At 54.7% G+C, this 17595-nt stretch overlaps 5 protein-coding genes across 5 annotated transcripts; 3 read left to right on the top strand and 2 right to left on the bottom strand.

The window, feature by feature from the left end:
* Window positions 1-375: 375 nt before the first annotated feature.
* Window positions 376-1518, bottom strand: J4E92_008402 (uncharacterized protein; the record flags this gene model as incomplete). The annotated part of the gene is made up of 1 exon (XM_051499754.1): window positions 376-1518. One exon carries the CDS (start codon window positions 1516-1518, stop codon window positions 376-378), a length of 1143 nt encoding a protein of 380 aa, XP_051350130.1.
* Window positions 1519-4924: 3406 nt separating this feature from the next.
* J4E92_008401 (uncharacterized protein) lies at window positions 4925-5407 on the top strand (the record flags this gene model as incomplete). The annotated part of the gene is made up of 1 exon (XM_051499753.1): window positions 4925-5407. The coding sequence occupies one exon, from the start codon at window positions 4925-4927 to the stop codon at window positions 5405-5407; it is 483 nt and encodes a 160-aa protein (XP_051350129.1).
* A 4144-nt stretch (window positions 5408-9551) lies between these two features.
* On the bottom strand, window positions 9552-11890 carry J4E92_008400 (uncharacterized protein; the record flags this gene model as incomplete). Its single annotated transcript, XM_051499752.1, has 2 exons — window positions 9552-11503; window positions 11554-11890. The coding sequence occupies 2 exons, from the start codon at window positions 11888-11890 to the stop codon at window positions 9552-9554; spliced, it is 2289 nt and encodes a 762-aa protein (XP_051350128.1).
* Window positions 11891-12470: 580 nt separating this feature from the next.
* On the top strand, window positions 12471-13979 carry J4E92_008399 (uncharacterized protein; the record flags this gene model as incomplete). The annotated part of the gene is made up of 3 exons (XM_051499751.1): window positions 12471-12799; window positions 12858-13483; window positions 13540-13979. 3 exons carry the CDS (start codon window positions 12471-12473, stop codon window positions 13977-13979), a joined length of 1395 nt encoding a protein of 464 aa, XP_051350127.1.
* Window positions 13980-14661: 682 nt separating this feature from the next.
* J4E92_008398 (uncharacterized protein) lies at window positions 14662-15822 on the top strand (the record flags this gene model as incomplete). The annotated part of the gene is made up of 1 exon (XM_051499750.1): window positions 14662-15822. The coding sequence occupies one exon, from the start codon at window positions 14662-14664 to the stop codon at window positions 15820-15822; it is 1161 nt and encodes a 386-aa protein (XP_051350126.1).
* Window positions 15823-17595: the final 1773 nt, after the last annotated feature.

Genomic DNA, 17595 nt, shown 5'->3' with positions numbered 1-17595 from the left:
CGAAACCCCACGCAATCGGTACTGTGGAGCTGGTACATGAGACACTGAGACACTGAGATATTATGTTGTAGCGTGATATATAGTGTCCCTGTATGATAGTGTGACTTTCGCGGTATACCTTTGGAGGGTAGTATGCCCTGACACGTCTATCCTGAATGTACAACAGCTTGTGATCTGATGTATGTCGATTACTAGTCCCATCTATGGGTAGTCTCTGGTATGCTATCAAGGAGTAGTATACCACCGCACCGAAACTAACTCTAAAACCATTCGTTCAACATCCAGTGTGTAGTGAGTTTGGTTCAACCATGATGTTGTATCGTAGTCCCGCATCCAACTCCCTTCAACCCAGCATCCCCATCCCCACGCACCAGCTCACCCCTCCCTCTTCTTCAAGACCTCCATAACCGCCCTCCCCACCTCCTCAAACAACCCAGGCATACAAGCAATCATACCCCAGTTCCTCTCTCCGGTAATCTTCCTTCCATTCGCAAAATCAATCTGTTCACCCTTGAAATCGCTGATAACGCCGCCCGCTTCCTGGAAAAGAAGGTGCCCACCGGCGTGATCCCAGATATACGTAAAGCGGTCTTTAGTCTTTGGGATGCGCACCATGACATCCGCAGCTCCAAGGGTAAGAGCCACGTATTTCATCTGCTGAGACCAGAGAATGGTGCCTGGCCATTGCGCACCAAGAGTGGTGGCAACGGCGTTGTGTTCGGACTGGGAGAGAGATGTCTTGCCTAGTGTTGCTTCGACAAAGTTTAGTTCCGAGGTTTTCTTTTGAGGAAGCGTGGTCCGGTCTACATGGCGGGGTTCTCCGAATCCAGCGGAAAGGGTACTGTTCATGGAGCGGATAAAGGTGCCTTGGCCCTTGACGGCGGAGAGTATGACGCCAAAGCCATCTTTGTCGACTTGGTCCTCGTGGATCGCTGTTTGGCCCAGTTCCCCTTGGACAGGGAAAGCGAGGTTGGGACACGCAATGACACCGACTTGCTGTACGCCATCGACGAGCAAACACAGACAAACAGCGTACTGCTGGCCCTGCATAAACGTTGCTGTGCCATCCACGGGGTCCATGACCCATGTTCGGCCTCTTCTGGTGATTTCCCCTTTCCCACCCCTATCGATGAGCTCGAACATCTCTTCTTTACTTTTCGGGAAAGCCAGCTCCTCCTTCTGGACAGCGTTTCCGTCCCCCTTCTCGTTCTCGGAGCTGCCTGCATGAGTCTCGTCCTTTGCCTGTTGCACGAGCTGCCAGACGCGGTCAGCGAGTGTCTCGTTTTGACGCAATGCATCTGCGCTTTCCTCGCCCAGAAACGCGTCTGTTGGGTACACGGCACGCAGGGCGGATATGAGGAGGGCTTGAGCGGCGAAGTCCGCAATGGTCACGGGACTGTCATCTGCCTTTGTCTCCGCAGACACGTTGTTGGATAGGCTCCGGAGAACGGATTTGGTGAGCAATGACGCCCGGTGTACGGCTTGCAGAGCGAGGCGAAGCTCGGCGGAGTAGGCCATGACGGATATCGGGTGATTTTTTGGTCGCGATTGCGTGATGGATGTTGTACTGTAGTTGTCTTCTGGTGAAGATTTCGCAGTATTAGTCTAAATGAGGTGATGAAACAGTTTTGGCAAGCTACTAGCAAGCGCATAGTAAGCGAGGCTAATGGAGCGCTCCAACGCGCATTGCCTTTGCAGTACCATGGCTACAAACATGAGGCTCGACGATGTCGCCAACGTCGACAGGCTATAGAGAAGTCTGGAGTCTTCCCCAGGCGGCGCAACACATGTAAGAGTCATTCGTGGCTGAATGTGAACGGCACACACGACGAGGCTCGAGTCATGCCGCTAGCTCGGTTCCGGTTGATTTGAGAGCACGGAAACCTGGCGGTCCGACCCAAACCTTGATGAAGCTGGTTTGTTCTAGCTCATATCTAGGCGAACTGTACCCCAAGCTCGTCACTGTATTTTGGTTTATAGGCAAGAGCCATCGTCTGTCTTAGAGTTAGACTACAGTTTGGGAATCACGAGTGCGGCGTCGCGCATCACCAGACACATGGAAACTTTGGTAGGTTTGACGGCGCCACTCCGACTCCTCCCGCAAAGGGAGGCCCTTCCAGTACCAGCGACGGGCAACCGCCGGGAAACACACATCGTTGGGAAAAGCCCACTCGCGGTCGACCCGCCAACAAAACGGGCCGATGTCTCGGGAGAGTGCCAAACTCGGGAGATAACCACCAGGTTCAAGCGAGCAACGAGGCGAGGCTGCTCGTTATTGAATCTAGAGTCGGTCGGTGCTCCGTGCCGCGTTCACGATAGATTAATGGCGCCTGTCGTCGAGTTACACAGCGTGTATTCGCCTGTTGCTCGAGAGAGGTTGCCTGCTAGATGTGCAGGTCGCGTCTCGCAAGGTCCTTCGAGTGGTCTGGGGTTCTGCATCCCGAAGGTCCCCATAGTGTTGCAGATGTTGGCAATGATGGGGGACAGGTACATGAGACGCACGAATATTGGACAAGCCGCGTCCTGCATCATCTTGCAGCTGGGGCGCGTAAACGATGCACAGCATAGTCATTGGGGAATCGAGTGGTGCTATACTCTAGCATATATGAAGTCTGGATGCCTTCGATGCATTACGTTGTGCTATATCGTTGATCAACGCTGCTGCTACCTGGGGAGTGCATCGTCGATGCATACTTGTTGAGGATTATGTGCAACGCTGTATTGTTTATTGAGGCTGACAGCCGTTTCGAGGGCAAAGCGATGCAGCGCATGGCCCGCTCCCTGGCAATGTCGCCATCTTTCGCAATCACAAAGTGCGTGCGGTTACTGTGGGGAAGGGCATCTTTCACGGGCCACATCTGTTTTTGGGTGCCGCATTGGTCGCGCTGCTGTAGTTGCACCCGTGATTGCATTATCATGAATCGCGCGTCATGGTAAAGGAGGCACACTAGAGAAGTTGAATTTCAAGGGACCTCGTTAACCGCGAGGATCTTGCGATAAGGCCAAACCGTTCCTGCAGAAAGCCTGTAAGTATCAAGGAGTTCGCTTGGTGGCTTGTCTAGGGCATGTCGTACAGGAACCTTGGAAAAAGCAGCGTGGGGGCTGTCTCTCTGGCAGGTCATGCAGGCTGCTCGTGTTGGAGCACGTCGGCCAAGTGACTTGCAGCTGGGGGCGGCTTCGTCATTCGTCCGTCTGGACATGGACACTGTGAAGGCTGCAGCCACTTGCAGGACGTATGCTTTGGTAGGAGTGCGGTTGCCTGCACCGAGCGTCTTATCTCGCTTGGTGTGAGTTGGAGAAGCTGGAAGAGTGTTGCTCTGCACACTGCACAGATTGCGCAAGCCATGAGCAGTTAGACGAACAAGCGAACATGCGTTCCTACTACCGTTTGATACTCATTTCGCCTTCGCCGGCCCCCGATGGGGGCAGCAAGCCATGACCATGAGTCCAGGTCGGTCTGCTCCTGACTTTTTAGGGAAAAGAGGCTTGAGGCGCTCAGCAAGAAGCGAGGCGTCAAGGTCCTCCAGGCGCCTGTCTGGACAGCGGAATAGGCATAGAGCCGCGCGGAAATTGAAGAGGAGTCGTGTTGAGGAATTGTGAAAGGGCTCAGCAGGCGGCAGTTCTGAGGGTGGTGTGTCGTGCATAGTGTTGAAGATCGCCGCTGCAACCCGTAGCCGTACTCCCGTATGTGGAAGAGAGTGGTTTGCAGGCCAAAGATAACGTCTTGAATCAAGGCTGTTCGTGATTAGGCATGCGGGTGCAGAACGAGACACTTGGTCGGAACTAGCTGCATAGTCAAGACGAGGTGGGTGCGGTTTCTGTCCGTCGCCACGAGGATCAGTATGGTTCCTCAGCACTCCGTGTGCCAGATGGACGGCTTACGGAAGGCGGCTGGCTTGGAGGAAGAATTTGACTTGGTGCAGGGCTGAGGGTGAGACAGAAAGCTAGCGCGTGCAAATAATGGCTCTGGGGAGGCGTGTGTTATCACCGAAGATAGCGAAAAGCGGGCCTAACGCTGGGGCAGGCGATTCGGCTATGGGAGTGGACGGCAGCATGGGATTGGAGAGGGAGTGGGAGAGGACATGGGAGGGCGCTCATGACTGCTGAAACCGATAACTGGCCCGCCGCCATATGGCTGCAAGAGGAAGCCTCGTACCTAGATTTGCACGTCAGTCATCTGCGCGTCCGGCGCAGGGCCGGGCAGATGACTAGCGAGGGGATTCCGTCATGGAGCGACGTTTTCGCGTCGCGCTGCTATCACGCAACTCGGGCGGAGGTGGAGGGTGGTGTCACCAGATGGCGCGACTATCACTGCTCACTACGCAAGCCGGCTGCTCTTGCCCCCGCGGCCGAAAATTCTACGCTCTGCTGGCTGCAGCATCGAGCAGCTCACAGCGCCGTGAGGGCCGTCGTTCGCTGCGGCAGAGCGAATGGCGGCAGCACAGCACCGTGGTGGCCCAAGCAGCGTGCAGAGCGTGCAGCTGGCGAGGGATGGCACTGGACCTGTTCGGCGGAGGCGCTAGGGAGTGCATGGGTGCGTGGTGCAGGTGGTGGTGCTGAGGGGTGCGGGCTTACAGCGCTTCGAACAAATATCAGTATTGTGGAGAGGCGACAGGGGTGCGTCTCCCGTGGACCCTGCAACCCAAGCCTGCTAGGGTGGTCGGTGGTCAGCCGTGAAGTGCCTGAGCGCGACTTAAGTATATGGGGCTCATCCTCCCGCTGCTCCACACGGTCCTGCCGCTCACCAACTTAACTACCTCATGACTCCCACTTGAGACCCCTTCATAACCCAGTCGTCCCGCTTGAGTCCAACTACATTGACTACACTCACCCATCCAACACTCTACCCCGATATCATCTCGTCGGCGGCTATACCATCACCACCACCACCACTACTTCACCAACACATACTACACACCTCGCAATGGCTTCCCAGATGGAGTGCTTCAACGACTTCTGCCTGTCCTGCGACCGCCAAATCGCGGAAAACGGCGTCTACTGCTCCCAATCGTGCCGCCTAGTCGACATGGAGCGAGCCGGCAGCACAGCACAAGCACCCTCGCAACTGTCATCATCCGCTTCCTCCTCGTCCTCGTCCAACAACGGCTTCTACCTCGCCCCCGCAATCAACTTCTCCGCATACAAGGGAGCCTCGAGTTCACAAGTGCCACCAGCGAGCCCGTACCACTACTACCCCACCGCAAATGGCAGCTACTTCGCACCACCAACCGCAACGAGGCCCTCCCCACAGCGCAGCCTGACGCCCTCGTCGTCACGATCATCTCTAGCCTCGCAATCTTCCCAGTCCCAGTCCGGCATCTCGCAACAAGCGGCAACCCAACTCAACAGCTACATGCGCTCCTTTGACCAAACACGCGACGTCAAGAGGCGGTACACGCAGTACTAGACTTGCTAAGTCCGCTGCTTTTGGAGTTTGGTTTCACGACAATTACGACACCCGACCAAGACGTCTTGTCTTTCTTTCGGTTTCTCTCTGTTCTCTTGTATTTTGCATCAGTCTCGGACCTAGGGGGTTGAGACTGGCATGGGTCCACGGAGTACACCTGCATATCCACCACCGTTGCGCTGCGTTCTAGTTCTGTACCCTTTCCTTTGTTGTCATACGTGGACGCAGTGTACGATTAAAAGTATTTATATATCCCCTTGGTGTATAGGGGTCTTTGTTACGAGCATCTAGCCCCGGCGTGGGTGGGTGACTGGGGTCACTCTGCACATGCGATTGCATCACGGCCACTGTGGCCAGGACAGTTGGGAATTCCTCTCACTCGGCCGGCGTTGAATGTCGCGCCTGTTTTCCGCTCTAGCTATAGCGTAGTAGTAGCTGTCTCAAATGGACGCAACGGCCATGGGCATAGACTCATGGCGACAAGACACAAACTTTTTGCCTCTGCTCCACTTGTTCTCGGTGATACTCAGATGACAGCCTCGCGCAACCGCCTGTCCAACCCCATCCTGTCTCACTATCGACGCAGATCGCGCCAACCCCTCACCAACACGTGACGGGCACCCTTTGGCACAGTGTTTGGCTCGAGATAAGCACAAGCCTCTCAGACGTGCACAGATGAGACACGGCCGGGCCCAGTGCTGCGTCTCTCGATATTCCCGTGGCGCTTTAGAGTTTGCATGTTGCGCAGTACGTGGTCAGCGTGCGAGGACGAGGCACGGCTGGCCTCTCCACCGGTATGCCTCTGGCAGTGCGACGCTCGCCAGGAAGAATTTTCACAGACTTCAGGCATGATCCAGATGTCAGCCACACTCAACAACGTTCGCAGCAAGTGATCGCTGGTGGCGATAAACACCGAGCAGACACACATGGACGCTGTTGAGAGGTCCACGGGTTCCAGCAGGCAGGAAGCACCCACTTGGTCGCAGCGCCCTTGCCTTGGGTATGGGCAGAGGGCCCTCCAGCACTTCAAACACCAACCTGCATGCCCACGGCCGCGTCCGGGGCGTGCCATTGGCGACTTGCGCTGCAGGTGGGCATGCTGAAGCTTGGCTTCTCCGCATTTCTGTGTGAACGGGCCGTAGCTTGCCATGGGTCTCTACCGGTGACAGGGCTCATCCCGCCAGTCGTTATGCGAGCTGCGCGCAACGAAAAGCAACTCATCCCACGCTTCGTCATGCGGCATTTGCAAAGGTGAGGGGAAGTCACGATGGCGCAACGCAGCCAGCCATGCTCGCGTTGCCTGTTTCGTCATGTCGTCTGTCGTATGTCGCTGTCGTCCAAGTCGCAGCGCGCATTTGTCACGGCAGCGCCCGACTGCCGCCTCATCGAAGAATTTTCCATCTGCTCAAGCAGCGCCTTGACGCTCTCACGGTCCTCTTCCGCCATGCCAGCTCATCCGGCTCCACTTCGCAAGCGAGCCCCAGGATTAGGTGTCAACACTTTGCGCAGCTTTGCCCTTTGACGTCCGTCCAGGCCATAGCGAGACGACGGCATCCTGCTACTCCGACCATTAGGTCATCGCGCGTGTGCGACATGCGACGCACACGGCTCGAACGACATGAACGCAGCCATCTCAGACTCACACCACTCACAGCTCACCTCGCTTACACTTGGGGCATAGTCAACTGTTCCGAGATCCGACGACCTCACAGAATCGATAACCGCCACGGGCCGCGTCAAAGATTCCCAAGACCTCATGCCCAGCCAAAGGACCGATGCTGGTCGATGTTTTGCATCCATACAAAATGCTGGGTTCCCCTTCCGGCTGCGATGGCAGCTAAGGGTGCAGCCGCTACTGTAAAGTTAGGTTCGGGTCTTCAGGCATCCAGCCAAAAACCACGGGTTGGCGAGGCTCGGAGACAACGAACAACTCCCCGACATCCCTTCGGAGTTGCACAATCCCATGTCGAGCCTCCTCAAGACCCCCTGAGTCTAGCCTCGCTACCAGAGTGTGACAAAAAGCAAAAGGCTTAACAAAACATCTATGACTGGTTCTCCTCGCCTACGTGCAGATTGCCCGCGATCTCCGAGGATCGTCGCGGAAAAGCGTGACGACGCACTCAATACGGTCTCTCGCATCCCACGAGACTTCGCCTAGAAGCTATCGAATATATCTTGCTATTGCGCAAGCTCCGGCCAGAGTTGGCAATCGATCCAAACTGTTGTTGTAGTACGCTGATCCTCAATAAACCGGGGAAAACCTAATGTTTGGCTGAACAACGGGAAACCTCACAGACGCAGGAGTGACCTCCGTCTATTCTGCATCTGGACCCTAATCGCGCCATGCAAGGGACCGATCGCTGACATTCATCGCATGCACCCTGACAATTCCAGAATTGACTCGCAACGAAATGCAGGCACGCACACGTTACCCTGAAAGGCAGGCACGCGGGAATACGCGTGCAATCTGTCAGTGTCAGGCGTCATCAATATTGTCAAGATCTCGCGGGATTCAAATCCAACCTATCATACATTCTCGCTTATCGAGCTATCTCTGATCGGCGCATGTGCCGTTCAGGAACACTCAGATCCTTCACGTCCCTTCGGATCGTGCCAGATTGGGGATTCAATTTCAGTCATTCGGGCCATTATGCTTTCCCAGCAGTTCCTGACCGCGAGGAAAGCGTGGGTACGACGACAACTGACTCGGCATTGGGCTGATATGAAGCGCACGATGGCGTCACGAGAAAATCCCAAATGGTCGTGAAGCGCACGCCGCGGACCTCGCGCTTGACTCGTACTGTACTGATAAGATCGGGCGGCACGTAGCTCCATCCTCTGCGGGGTTTCTCGGTACGCGCCGACACGCATCAGATCTCGATACGTCAAGGTATCCCTTGTGATATTGGATGAGTAGGTGAGAACCGCGAGCTAGAAGCTTTTGTTTGACACACATGAAGCTGCATTCCCAAGAGCTAATGCGTAGACTGGGTCGCAACGTCTTTCGTTGTTCTCCCTTACTTCCTTGACACGCCGGACGTAACGGTGCGGCTGAAAGTACCGCCTCGACCCACGTGGACACAAGATCGAAGAGATCGCACGACACCATCACAATGTCGCACAATCCAATGCCTATCACAGATTCGCCTGTCAGTCATACGCCAATTGATCTGCGCGGGATGTCAAACCAGACCAGGAGCGTGCCGAGCCAGTCGATGCCACGGCACCTGTACCCGCGACGAATCGTGACTTCTGCATGATGAATTCGCAAAGTGCAGAGCAAGTGCCCAATCTCCGACGTGTCTCGACACGATGACGCTATGGGACGGACTTGCTGCCCTGTGCACAAACGAGCGGTAAGGGACTCCGCCCAATACCAGACCGTCGGGCAGCAGCCGTGGTGGTAACCGGACGCTTGATGATAGTGTCTTGGTGGAGTATGCATTGCCGTTCAACGATGATGCTGCCTCACTTAAAGTCAAATTGCAAGAACCTTGGAAGTAAATTTGCTGCTAAAAGCCGCGTGGGATGGTAAGGCCCGACTCCGTGGCGCTAATTGGAGATCCAAAGTGCAAGACATGCAAGTACGTATGCCGACGCAAGCGCTGCAAAAACACTCCGTGGCATGAGACTTTGTAAAGAGTTTTCATGGCCAGCTGAGACTTCTCGAATGCTGTTGTCAGGGGCAAGCCAGAGGTGTCAAGGATGTCAAATTGTTGAGGGCCAGACCTTGGAGTCGGGAAACTTAGACTGGCAGATTGGAGGACACAAGACACATGTTGAACGTTTGAAGCTAACACTCGAAGATTGATTGCTCGAAATTGTAAGTTGTTGAACAATATAAGAGCGGAGCATTGGTGCAGCCCTGGAAACAAAATACACCGGGTCTGATCTGGATTCAACCCACCTAGCCAAAGGAAAAGACGAGATGCAATCGCCGTGCTTCCAACTCCAAAGAAAAACCTCCAGTCGACCATCGGAGGACGAGGTAATGACAGTTGGCAACGCCAAAGAAAAGATGAACCCACCCTAGCAAGAAGTAAGAAAAGACGTGGAGAGTATACCAACACCCTCCACATCCAAAACCCCAAACATAATCCCCTCACAAGAAAGCCAAACCAGAAAACACACGTCGCAAGACCATTCAAACACCCATCAACTTCTTCCTCTGCCTCTCAGCCCACTCTCTACTCGCGATGCGGCCCCTCTCTGCAGCTTCCGCTCGCGCTCGCTTAGCAGCTTCTTCCTTCTCGCGCCTCTCTCGCTCGCGGGCTTCTTTCTCCATGCGGTCGCGGTTGAAGACTTCTCGGCCTTTGACTTTCTGTTGTGCGGCGTCGACGGGCGTGACGATGGCTTTGGGGACGATGACGCTGTTGCGGTTTGCTGAGGAAGTGGATGTGGAGCGGGATTGGGAGGGGGGTTGCGAGAGGGACATGCTGCTGCGCTTGCTGGCTAGTGAGGATGCACGTTGAGCTTGGGGCTGGGGCTGGAGCTGGGGCTGCGGTGCTTGGGGTGGTTGTGGAGGCGCAATGGTAACACCCGGTTGCTGTTGTCTGATGGGAACGGTCACTGGCTTGCGCACGGGTGCTTGTCGTGCCTTGAGAGCAGCTTCTTTCTTCGCTGCCTCCGCTTCTTCCATTCGCTTCAGACGCTCTTCCTTCTTAATCCTCAGCTTCTCAGCGACGGCGGAACCGGGGAGCTCGAAAGTCGCTTTTGTCAGTGCTTTCGTCGACTTTGCATGGGGAGCCATGCTGATGCTAACAGGACGCTGCTTAGGTGCCATGCTGATGCTAACAGGGCGCTGCTTTGGTGCTGGTTGTGCAGGTGCTTCGGCTTCCCTCTTCAACCGCTCCTCCTTTTGTGCCTTGAGCTTCTCAGCGATCCTTTCGCCCGGAAGTTGGAACGCAGGCTTCGTCAAAGGCTTATCGGATTTCGGTGGAGGAGGCATGCTGATAGGTCGTGGTTTGCGAACCACGCCCTCTGTCTCTCTCTTCTGCCGTTCCTCCTTTTGGGCCTTCAGTTTGGCGACCACATCGTTACTCGAAAGCTGGAAGGTGGCCTTTGTGGGTGCGCGACCCTTTGGTGGTGCTGCAGGTGTGGGGAATGACATACTGATCGGCCGGCGTTTTGAGGCAAGGTAATCTACTGTTTCCGTGGAATCTACTCTGACATCTTTGTTAGGCGCTGTGCGGACACTGGATGCGCGAGCCATCGAAGACTTCACTGGCTTCATGCTCTTAGGCGCAGCAACACTGGGTGTCCTCGATAGCTTGGCAGCAGGCGCAGGCACTGGCCCTTTTCCGAGCGCCTTCGATCGCATCGTCTGTGTGGTAGCTGCTTTTGGAAACTCTGCCTTCTGAGGCGACATCACTTCATTCGCATGGTTGAAGCTGGTGACTGAGGTCACATTTTCCAGTGCCTCCTCAAGCGCGTCAATGGCACCAAAAGACTCCTCCAGGCGCATCGGCGATTTCGAGGGGCTGCGCGACGCTCGTCGGCTGGACGTATGGCTCCTGAGTGGTGACATGGCATCTTCGCTGGGCCTCTCGGCTACGAGTGTCTTGGGCTCTGGTTCTGAGCTCACTTCGACTGAGGGTGCAGGGACTTCAGCGTCAGCTTCAGGCACTTGGTTCTCAGACGAATCCTCAGTCGCGGTTGCCTCGACGGGTTGCTCCTCCTCATGGGGCTCGTCGATCCGTGGCACTGACGTAGTATGCTCTGTCTGTACAGTATCGGCTTTCTCTTGAGGCGCTTCCTCTACCTCCGGTATGGGCTCATCTTGCGCTTCCTCTACAGGCTCTACCGTAGCTGGCGCTTCAACCTCCTGTATCGGTTCCCGTGGGTGACTCTCAACCTGCGCTTCTTCTGCGCCTGTTGTTGCATCTTCAGACGATGTCTCCTCGGGCGCATGTGCTTCTGCGGTCGTTTCCACAGTCGAAGGCACCTCCTCTGCAACTGGCGCTGGTTCTGGCTCTTGTGATTGGGCGCTGAGCTTCGCTTGTTTCGCTTCCTCCTCCTGCATAGCCAGTTGTCGGCGTGTCAATCGCGGCGCTGGAGTCACGGGTCGCTCGGTGATTGCGGGGGCTTCTGAGGCTCCTGTACACCATTAGTCCACGGTTGTTGGTCTGGAGCGGCTGCGAACTCACCATCGGAAGCGTCTTTGGAAACATCGTCGCCAGTTGGTTCGTTCGTGGGCGCTTCATCTGCGGCTTGCTCCTCTTCAGGTGCGGCTCCGGTCTGCTCCTCTTCGTCTTCCTCAGCCGCTTTGCCCTTCTTTCCCTTTTTCGCCCGGCCTTTGCCCTTCGCCTTCCTTCCTGGAGTCTTTGCGGGCGTCTTTGCGGGTGTTTTCGGAACTAGCTCCTCGTCATCGTGGCGGGTCTGCTTGGGCGACGCATTTGAGGAAATTTGATTCAAGGGTGCACGCTCGGTCGCGTCGGTCGCATCATCGTTGCCCTGTTGGGCGCGGGCGCGTGTGACACGCATCGTCTTGGTAAAAGCGTCAAATAAACTGTAGTATAATTGTATCGAGCTGTCTATGCGCTGCTAGGATGCATTGATAGCGAATTGGTATCGTGTTGACGCTCGAGTGTTGATGCTGCACGAGAGTGGGCCCGATCATAACAAACATCCCTGCCGAGTAAAGTCCAGCCGTTTTCTCGCGGGCACGTGACGAGCGCATGTTCACCCGCCACGCGACCGAATCGCGGACCCGTGGCACCCCACGATTCAGCAACTCCCGGGTCCGCATCCGTGCGTGTAGAAGTGTCTTTTCGTTCCGTAAATTTATGAGCGGCCATCCATAGACCCCTTATTTGCCAATCGCATCTCCAAATTCCTTCCCAGTCTCTCATTACTATCAGTAACTAATTTTCTTTTCTCTGACGCGTCCTCGTCTCCTGAACACGAACAAGTAATCGCACATTGTCGCAATTGGCATAACGCAGCAACCGTTCGTGTCTATCAAAGCCACTTTCATCCATCGCGCGTCTCCGATCACCGGATGTTTGCAGCCCCGCGGTTGCGTCTCCTAGCCGTGAACAGCCGCCTTCAACCCCGCCCAAGCATGTCGTCACCTCGTGCGCGCGCTGGCTCCCGCCTTACACAGATCTCCAAGCATTTAGATTCGAAGCCCTTTCTCGAATTGAACACTCCCTTCTCCACTGAACGCACCGCCCGCATCGAAGACGAACAAGGCAATCGCATACCCCCCAAGAAGGCCGAAGAGTTCAAGCAGGAAGCCAAGAAGGAAATCAAGAAGGAAGTAGAGCAGGTCAAGAAGCTTGCGCCGGAACCACCCAAGAAGATGTCGAGCCAAGCACCACACCCTGCCCTGCTCATTCCTGGGCCCATTGAGTTTGACGATGCCGTACTTTCGTCTATGAGCCATTACAGGTAAGACACCTTCGTCGCAATTACGGTTCATCCTGTTCGCAATTGCTAACCTCATTAGTGAATCGCACGTCGGCCAACCCTTTGTAAACACCTTCAGCGAAGTCCTCGGAAACTTGCGCAAGCTGTTCCTGTCCAGCGACCCTGCCGCGCAACCCTTCGTCATCTCTGGCTCTGGCACACTCGGATGGGACCAGGTAGCGGCCAACTTGGTAGAGCCCGGTGATGAGGTGCTCGTCCTCCACACTGGCTACTTTGCCGATTCGTTCGCCGACTGCTTCGAAACCTACGGTGTCAAGGCTACACAGCTCAAAGCGCCCATTGGCGACCGACCACAACTCGATGAGGTGGAGAAGGCACTGAAGGAGAAGGAGTACAAGATCTTGACCGTCACCCACGTCGACACGTCCACTGGTGTGCTCAGCGAGATCAAGGCATTGAGCGAGCTTGTCCACAGGGTCAGCCCCGAGACATTGGTCGTAGTCGACGGTGTCTGCAGTGTTGGCTCCGAAGAGATTCGCTTCGACGAGTGGAAACTCGATGCCGTCATCACGGCTTCGCAAAAGGGCATTGGCTGCCCAGCTGGTCTGAGCATCATGATGGTATCTGGCCGCGCGATTGAGAGGTTCAAGGCGAGGAAGACACGACCAACTTCTTACTTCGGCTCATGGAAGAACTGGTTGCCCAGTGAGTACCTCCAAAATCCTAGTACAAGCGCATCAGCTGAACTAACGTGACCGCAGTCATGCAAAACTACGAAGCCAAGAAGGCGTCCTACTTCGCTACACCATCCCCACAACTCATCCACGCGCTCGATACTGCGCTCAAGCAAATCCTCGCCCGACCCGTCGAAGACTACTGGGCGGCACACAAGACCGCGTCGCAAAAGGTCAAGAAGGCTGTTGCTGATCTCGGTCTCAAGCAGCTTGCTTCCAAGCCTGAGAACCAGGCCACTGGTATGACCGCCATTTACCTACCCGAAGGTATGACACCTCCGGATGTTCTACCCAACCTCATGAAGAAGGGTGTCATCTTCGCTGGTGGTCTGCACAAGGAGATCGCAACTAAGTACATTCGCTTCGGACACATGGGTGTCAGCGTCACCGACCCGAACCGACCGGATATCACCAAGGCGATTGAGAGCCTGAAGGAGGGTCTGGCGGAGGCTGGCTACAAAGCATAGCCGGTGAGTTCTACAACCCTACGCAGGAATTGATCTAGTATACCACATACCGAACTATCCGTTCGAAACAAACTTTCGCATACTACTACTATCTGTACATAAACGGAATTTCAAAAATAGAATACAAATTCACTACCAGGCCGCTGGTGCAGCGTGATGATGAATACAGTGGCTGTGCCAAATCCTTTGCACACTCCAAAACCGGCAGCTCTCCACCAACGGCAGCAACACAGACTCTACTGTACATGCCCGAGGCAAATATCGATCGCTAACTTACTGAGATCAACCAAACTAGCCTGCACGAGGCTAAGTTGCCAAGATTGCCCAGGAACAGCAACCTATGACATGAACTGCCGGCCCGCTGCCACCGAATGAAATCATCGAATCCTCTCCACACCACCACGCCTCTAACAGTCCAAGATGCGGCAAGTGGGTCTGGCAAGGCTGTGTTCCTGGTGATGTATTCCGATGATGAATGGGCTTTTGAAAATAACGTACTTAATTCCCCCGATGCAGCGGCGTGTCTTCGGTGTTCAGTAATTGCTGTGCAGCCATTGCGCATCGTTGCCATTTTTCTCTGGCATTGTTATCCTTTCAATCTCTTCTTGATTCTTGGGGTTAGCAGCATTGCCCAGAAACACAGCCGTGGCTGTGGTGAAGTTGGAAGCTCCTCACTTCCGTGATGACGTCTACATCGCGAAGCCTACAACACACTTGGGACACAGCATGGGCGACCGCGCCACCTCAAGCATGCGCTACCCTACGCAATCTCAACGGCGCCGTCGCATGGGGTGAGACATGTGTCTTCCCCGAAGAAGACGAGGATCCGATACCCTTCAGCATCAACACCGCCTGCATGCCCTGGGTGACATCGAATATCTACCCATCGCCATCCGCATTCTACTCGCCCGCTACAGCATGCCCAGCGTCTTGGACGGCCGTTGCTACACAGACAGACGCGAATGGAGAGGGTAGCGATAACAGGTGGATAGATGGAGAGATTGGTTTGCAGTGTTGCCCCGATGGGTTTCAGGCTGATGGAAGAGATGGATGTCGACCGGGCGGCAGTGGCAACTTCCCAGTTGTTGAATGCGGAGAAGCGGATGCGGAAGAGAATGAATTGAGGACGTATGCTGGGGGGTCGTGGCCAGCGAGCGCGACGCCGAGTATCACTGCATTGCACTTGAGGTATCAACCCAGTGACGCCGGCAGCGTGAACCCGACTGCTTCGAACACAGCGACTGGTGCATCTGCAAGTAACAGTAGTGGAAGCCAAGGAGGAGGAGGAGGAGGTTCCGGTAACAACAACGGCAGTGGGAATGGCATCTCAACAGGTGCCATAGCAGCGATAGCCACCGTCATCCCACTCGTCATGATCCTCGGAGCCTTAGCCCTATTTCTCCTCTGGCGTCGACGAAAGAAGAACAGGAAAGCAGCCCTCGCCTCAAAGCACATGGGCGACGAGAAAGATGACGACCCAACAAGACCCATCGACGACAACGCAAACCACTTCCCATCCGCCTACCACGCCCTCCCCAAAGGCACAACCACAACCGCAGCCCACTTCTCCAACTCCTCACAGAACCCACACGAAACACCGGAGTGGAACGTCGAGATGGATGCTACAGAAGCTGAGCGCCAGAAATTGGCTAATACTGCACCGCCATATGGAAGTTCCCCGTCTGGAATGAGTATGGGGAATGGAGAGGGAGCAACGGAACTTGCGGGGTTGGCGAGGGTGCCGAGGAAACCTATTGCGCCGGTGGAAATTGATGGGAATGCGGTTATTCCCGAGGTGGGGGATGCGTATATTCCGTATAGGCCTGGGAGAGAGGGGAGCTAGGATGTTTGATACCCGGATATTTGATTTGTTAGTATTGCAGGTCTGTGTGTTTGATGTGTTTGATGGTGCTCCCCTTCCGCTGTGCGCGGTCTCTTGCCTCAGCATTGGATTATGTTGCACAGCCTCGCAGGCTGAACTCAAGGCGCGTTCTCTCAAGATCATGAGTTGTTTTCTTCTTTCAACACCGGTCTATGTGGATCATGAGTATATCGATATGAGGGATTTATGCAAGATGTATTGTTGTGCTGGCCTCTCCATATCCAATTGACCTCCAAGGCTGAACTCAACAAGAAGCTGACTGCGGCACGCAGGAGGCTCTCTGCCTGAGGCTGAGACCAGTGTTTCTCTGATTGGCCTTGTTTGACTTGTGAGCGTCATTGGAGCTAGAATCCGGTGTTGAGCGGGCAGGCTATCAGATTTGGGGATGTTCTCCGCACCGGTGAGAGCCTCGACCGCACAGTTGACGGACCTTAGCCACAATAAACGCCACTTGACGTAAGTCAAGTCTGGTGGCCCTTCACGCCTCACTTAATTTTGGAATGTAAGTATATACCGCCGTGTCTGCTGCTCGACGTTCCGTTCAGAGCCCACGTCCTTGTTGGATTGTCTCTGTGGCATTGCTGGTAGTACGGAAAATGGCAGCTACCCAGATGCACCTGCTATAAATACAAAGTGCGCTGTATTGATGTGACGATGGGCCCAATCGATTTCCTCTTGACACCTGAAACCAGCCCTAATTGTGCTTTACACACGCAGTGACTTGGCTTGAGGACTCTTCTAGGCCAGACTACACTGTCATCGAAGGCTTACTATCTTTCTCTTGCCCTACCTGCCATACGCGTCTCGTCATCCGATCATGTCAAGTACCGATCACTCTACGGAACTTGCGTTGCAGATATGCTTTGGTATATTTGGTGCCTTCAGTACCGTTGCTACCCTAGCTGGTCTGCACCACCATGATTCGCTTGGCTGCGTCTTACTTCGGCGGCTAAGAGGCCGCCCCATCTTTCGTACGTGCCATATGCAATGAGCCTATGAAACACGTGTCTGACCATTTTGCCTAAGATACCCATGACCTGGAGGTGGAGGCCGCCAATACCAGCCTTGAAGATCTCGATGCCAGTGCCGACTATTCGACCCCACCTGCGAGAAGACCTACGCTACCGCCTTCCTACGAGCAATCCGGTGAGAGCTCCCATCTCCAGACCTTTCTGGATGCCGACGTCGATGTCATTCCTCCCAATAGCAAGTCAAAGGATCCATAATACTGAGTGGAAAGGAAAAGGACTCATGCGTCTGAGGGGTCAGCTGGTACATCATGCATGGAAGAAAGACTTGGGGATTTGTGACGGCCCGTTTCGCTATTATGCAAATGCCGTATGCATTCATGGATGGAGAAGCTATGAGGTTAGGCATACACCAGTAGTCCATGCGCAAAGAAAATCGACATCACATTACCATGCCTATCAATTCTCTTCGCAGTGAGCATCATGTTATCAGCAGAACGAAGCGATATTCTCAAAATAATTGGGGTAAAACCTGTTGACAAGTGGAGCGAATACCCAAACACAGTGTAAAAGTACTCATTGTTGCTACGAACGGAGGACACAAAACAAAACAAAACAAAACAGAAGCATGACCGTAATGACAGTAGCAGATGAGATGCAAGGCTAGGAAACAAATGACAAAGACAACAGCCTACTCAATCCCTGGTTTCATCCAGGAAGTGACGTTCGGCGTGCTTGAGGCTCACAAACGGATACGCCAGCGAAC

This window comes from Alternaria infectoria, assembly GCF_024043175.1.
Source record: "Alternaria infectoria strain BMP 0036 chromosome Unknown scaffold_16, whole genome shotgun sequence".
Lineage (NCBI taxonomy): Eukaryota > Fungi > Ascomycota > Dothideomycetes > Pleosporales > Pleosporaceae > Alternaria > Alternaria infectoria.
The sequence above is the reverse complement of the archived record's forward strand: the minus strand, read 5'-3'. Positions and strand labels throughout refer to the sequence as shown.